Raw genomic sequence first — 4,922 nt, 5'->3', positions numbered from 1 at the left:
GGGGGTGGGGCGGGCCTCGGTCCCTGGCACAGGGAGAAAGTGGGACAGTGGCACTCTGTGGGGCACTGGGGAGTAGGCCGAGTCCTGGTGCCGCTGGCCCTTCCCTTCTCTAGCCTCAGTTTCCTTTTCGACAGAGAGTATCTGGAACACATGGTGTCTGAGGCACCCTCATCTTCCATCTTCTATAGGAACAGTAGAGCAGGGCTTGGGCCTTGACGCGGGCTCTTGCGTTTCAGCACATGCGGGAGGTGGCCCAGCGGAGGCAGCAGCTGGAGGCGGAGCATGAGCAGGCTCGGCTTCGCCTGCAGGAGAAGCAGGAGGAGGTCTGGAGGCTGCAGCAGGTGGGTGCAGGGTTGGGGGGGTCGGAGCGGGGGAAGGGTGGTAGGTTGCCGGACCCCCAGCTTTACCGTCACTCATCCAGTGGGAATTTACTGAGAACCCATTGTGTGCCAGGCACTGTGCCGGGAGCTGGAGGGACCGGGAGAGGGCAAAGGTCAGGTCCCTGACCGATCAGCAAGTAAACAGATCCAGGAGTGAGATGACCCCAGTCATGGACAAGCGCGGTGGGGGAAGTGACCAGGGTGATGTGACACAGAGTGGCTGGGATGGGGTGAGCGGCCTCTTTAGAGAGCTCTGCAAGGAAGGCCTCTAATACCTCAGGGGCCGGAAGGAACCAGCTGATGAGCACTCCAGGGAAGGGGAATAGAAGTGCCAATGCCCTGCGGCAGGAAGGAGCTTGGGGGTGCAGACCAGTGCGGCTAGAATGTAGTAGGATGGACAGAACAGCCAGAGTGGGCAAGAGCCAGATCACATCAGGCCTCAAAGGTCATGGGAAGAGTTTGGATATTTTGCTCTCTGGTAGTTAGAAGCTGTTGAAAGGTCCTGAGCAGGGGAGTGGCATGATCTGATTCATCATTTTAGATCGCACTGGCAGCACTGCGGAGGATGGACGGGGGATTGGGCACGGAAGCAGGGTAGTCAGGTGTCGGGTGACTGCAGGGGTCCAGGCGGGAGATGATGGCTGTCTGGATTAGGGTGTAGGCAACACAGATGGAAAGAAGTGGATAGATTTGAAATATTATTTTGGGCATAGAACTGACAGGATTCACCATGGGATTCCAGTTGAGTGCCCGTTCTTTCACCCATTTGCTGACGAAATGGAGGGTGAGGCTTTCCACTCTCCAGGAGTGAGGGATGAAGGGCCTCAGATTTGAGAGGTAGGGAATCCTGAGTTCTGTTTTGGCCAACTTTGGGTTGTGTGTTAAACACTCACGTGGAGATGTCCGTGGACAGCTGGGTTTATGAATCTCGAGTCCTGGGGACGGGGGTCTTGGAGACAGGTTTTGGAGTATTCAGTGTGTCTAGTCAGGTGACTAGAGGGGACCCTTTGGGAGAGAGTAAAAGCAGGCCCAGAGCTGTGCCCTGCGGCGCCCTAACACTCCGGAGGGGTAGAAGGTGAGCTGGCAGGAGAGGCTGAGGAAGAGCCTCAAGAGAGACAGGAGGGAAAGCCTGAGGCAGGAGGTCCCGGGAAGAGAGAAGCAGTCTGAGGCCCCTCTCGACCCTGTTGCCTTCTGACTCCATTCTGGGTGGGAGTCAGAGGGAGGAACCCTCAGCCCCTTCCCAGCCTGCTTCCCTCTTTCCGCCCCCCCCCACCCCCGCCGCCGCCGCCCCATCCTCTCGCCTCCTCCCCTTTCTTCTCTCCCTTCGCCCTCCCTACCCTCCTCCCTTCCGTCACACTCTATCCCACCCCCATTCCTTATCCTTCTGCTCTATCGTTTTGCCTCCTCCCACCTGTAGGCCCAGGCAGAAGCCCAGAGGGAACACGAAGGGGCTGTGCAGCTGCTGGAGGTGGGTCCCTGGGGGTGGCCATTGGCTCTGCCCGCTTCGGGGAGGCTCAGAGAGCGCTGGAATGGGTGGCGTGGGTGTGTGGGGAGTGGGTTCCCAGGAAGGGGCCCTAAGTGCTCTGGGGCCTGGGGGGATCCCCTCCCGCTTTGGCCCTGCAATATCCTTCCCTTTAGCAATTGCTTGGTCAGTCTAGGGAGCTGACTGGGCGGGGTCCGCTCGGGTCCCTCTTTCCTTCCCTCCCTCTCTGGGCAATGACCTACAGGGTAAGGGTTCTAACCTTTCCTCTGTGCTTTCCTCTCCTGCCACAGTCTACCCTGGATTCCATGCAGGTACGTCCTCCTGATTCCCCACCTCCCTGCGGGGGGCCTCCCCAACACCTCTCCAGGCTGGCCGAGCTGCGTCTCCTCTCTTAGGTCTAAGTGGTTCCAACCCTCATGTCCAACGACGGGGGTGCGACTGGTAGCAGACCTGAGACTCCGCAGTTGGGCTGGGATTCCCACAGGACATGTGGGCCACCCCCTCGTCCCAGACCTGCCACTGTGCTTGGCAGACACAGGCCCTGCTCGCCTCTAAAACCTAGCCGCTGAGACCCTGAGGAAGTTACTCACCAGTCTAACCCATGATCTCCTTGACAGGGACTCTCCTGATCCCTGAGAAAAATTCCTGGGAATTGGCTCATTCCTGTCACAAAGATGTCCCTGGCTCCCGTGTGGGATCTCTCCGGGGACTTCTCTGAGGGCAGGGATTTGGGTCACTGACTGTGGCAGGGTGACAAGCCACGGAGCTGAGAAAACTGCTGAAGTGATACTGTGGTGGTGATGGGGGTAGGGCGACCCCTTTTGGCCTAGAAAGCGGCCACAAGCAGGAAGTGCCGCCACCTGGGGCACGAGGCCTTGCTGCAAGAGGCAGGGCTGGGAGTGAGGCTGGCCCACAGCTCCCGTCCTTACCCTCAGCTGCACACTATTCGGGGCAGTGGGGCAGCCAGGCTGAGGGTTGGTGCCCAGGCCTAGGGGCTGGGCAGATGTGATCTGAAGCCTAGCGCGGGGCTGTGTGGAGATGGCACAGCTTGGATCTGGCAGCTTTGGTGGGTCTTGTGGCTTATCGTGGGTCTTGGCCCAGGTCCGGGTTCGAGAGCTGGAGGAGCAGTGCCGCAGCCAGACTGAGCGCTTCAGCCTCCTGGCGCAGGAGCTCCAGGCCTTCCGCCTGCACCCGGGCCCCTTGGATCTGCTCACCTCCGCCCTGGGCTACAGTACCCTTGGGGACCGCCCGCCACCCCCCTGCTGCTCCACCCCCCAGCCCTGCCGGGGGTCTGGCCCCAAAGGTAAGGTAGACCCCAGTGACATTAGCCTGGTATCCCCAGGTCTGGGGTTTTTTGTATAGAGCAGAACTCAGGGTCAGAGAAGGCTAGCAACTCACCCAAAATCACACAGCAAGTTAGAGCCAGGTCTGGCTTGAGCCAGGCTCCAATGGGGAAAAAACAAGCCCGCGGGGAGCATCTCGGCCTGCTGCTCCTCCCGCTTCAACAAGATCTCTGTGGCCGTGGCTGGGAGGTGGGCACTAGGAGGCAGTAGCAGGCAGTATGGGCTGGTGAAGAGCCAGCTGGGCTTCAGTCGGATCTCGTGGTCCCAGCTCCACTCGCTTAATGGTTCACGATGCTGCTAACGCTCTGTGGGCCATGTGTTCTGAGCTGTAAGACAGGAGCATCCAGTGCACCTCATCAAGCTGCTCTGAGGTGTCTATGAGATAATATATGTAAATCACCTCCACCTCCACTTAGTAAGTTCCCCCCCCCGCCCCCCGCCGCCCAATATTTCCCTTCTTGTAAGGAAACTTGGCCGTGGAGGGTCTGAGCCCTAGATCCAAGAGGACCCTTGGTCCCTGGTCGCTCCTCAGGCCACAGACCCCAAGGCTACATGTCATCTTTTCTTTAGACCTTGACCTCCCGCCAGGCTCCCCAGGGCGCTGCACCCCAAAGTCTTCCGAGCCTGCCCCTGCCACCCTTGCTGGGGGCCCCCGCAGGACGGCCAAGAAGGCAGAGTCTCTCTCCAACTCCTCTCGCTCCGAGTCCATCCACAACAGCCCCAAGTCATGCCCCACGCCCGAGGTCAGTGCTGGGGCGGGGCCTGGGGTCTGGCTCTGCCGTGGGGAAAGGGGGTGGGGAGGTGACCCAGGAGTTGGGTGGCCGCTGGCCCATGTGGGGTCCCAAGTGGAGCCGGGCCTCGGGAGGGAGGGGTCCGTGGATTCCTCCTGGTGGGCGGGGAGTTCAGGTGGGGCCCATCCCACCCTCCTGCAAGCCCTCCCTTGGGGCCGCCCAGCCCCACCCCTCTGGGGCCCAGAGAGGCCCTAGAGTCCTGGGCTGGATGGAGGCAGACACTTTGGCGCCAGGATCCACCTAATGAGGCTGGTCCTGAGTGTCTGTGGCAGAAGCAGGCGGTCCTTTGAGGAGGAGCACAGGTTCCGGGATTCAGGTCCCAGCTTTGTCTTAGGCAAGTCGCTGCCTCTTTCTGGGCTTCGGTTTCCTCGTCTGCATTTGGAACTAATAACCCTGCCTCGTGAGGCCGCTGTGAGGATTACGTGAAAAAATACAAGGGTGGTACCTCCCTCAGTGCCGGGCACACCGTAGACGCTTAACGTGTGGCAGCTGTTACCACTACCAAATTCTTTGGTATCACTCACAACCCCTCTGATCACCTCATCCCTCTCTCTACCTTCCAAACCCCAGAAAGTGTGTGGGCCGGGAGGGTGGTCAGGAGCAGCCCTGCCGTCCTGGGTGGTTTCAGGGGCTAGAACCCGGCCGCGGCCTCTACTGCCCCCTTGTGGGATGCAGCGGTGGTGCTGGCTTTGGATGCCCCGGTTTCCGCTCCCAGTACCCTTGTCACGGGGCCTTCTCAGCCCCTTCTGCCTCCTGGCCTCCAGCACTTCACCATCAGAGTGCTTGGCGGCGTTTTTACCTTAAGGAGACAGACTGTCGTGGGACACCCTCCCCAGCCCTTCCCCCACCGGTGTGGCTGGCCCCCTCTCCGATGGGGAAAGTGGTCTTATTTACTGGGCTGGTGCAGGAAAGAGGCCGGGCTCAG

The 4,922-nt window shown here is 60.3% G+C and overlaps 1 protein-coding gene across 1 annotated transcript in view; it reads left to right on the top strand.

The window, feature by feature from the left end:
• TSPOAP1 (TSPO associated protein 1) overlaps nt 1-4,922 on the top strand; it is a 25,439-nt gene that overhangs the window by 6,013 nt on the left and 14,504 nt on the right. The window contains exons 10-14 of the mRNA XM_007449089.1: nt 198-341; nt 1,798-1,848; nt 2,154-2,174; nt 2,965-3,166; nt 3,777-3,949. Of these exons, the coding sequence (XP_007449151.1) occupies nt 198-341; nt 1,798-1,848; nt 2,154-2,174; nt 2,965-3,166; nt 3,777-3,949 (591 nt within the window). The remainder of the gene's footprint in view (nt 1-197; nt 342-1,797; nt 1,849-2,153; nt 2,175-2,964; nt 3,167-3,776; nt 3,950-4,922) is intronic.

Source organism: Lipotes vexillifer, unplaced genomic scaffold, assembly GCF_000442215.2.
Source record: "Lipotes vexillifer unplaced genomic scaffold, Lipotes_vexillifer_v1.1 scaffold433, whole genome shotgun sequence".
Lineage (NCBI taxonomy): Eukaryota > Metazoa > Chordata > Mammalia > Artiodactyla > Lipotidae > Lipotes > Lipotes vexillifer.
This window is presented reverse-complemented; position numbering and strand designations above follow the sequence as displayed.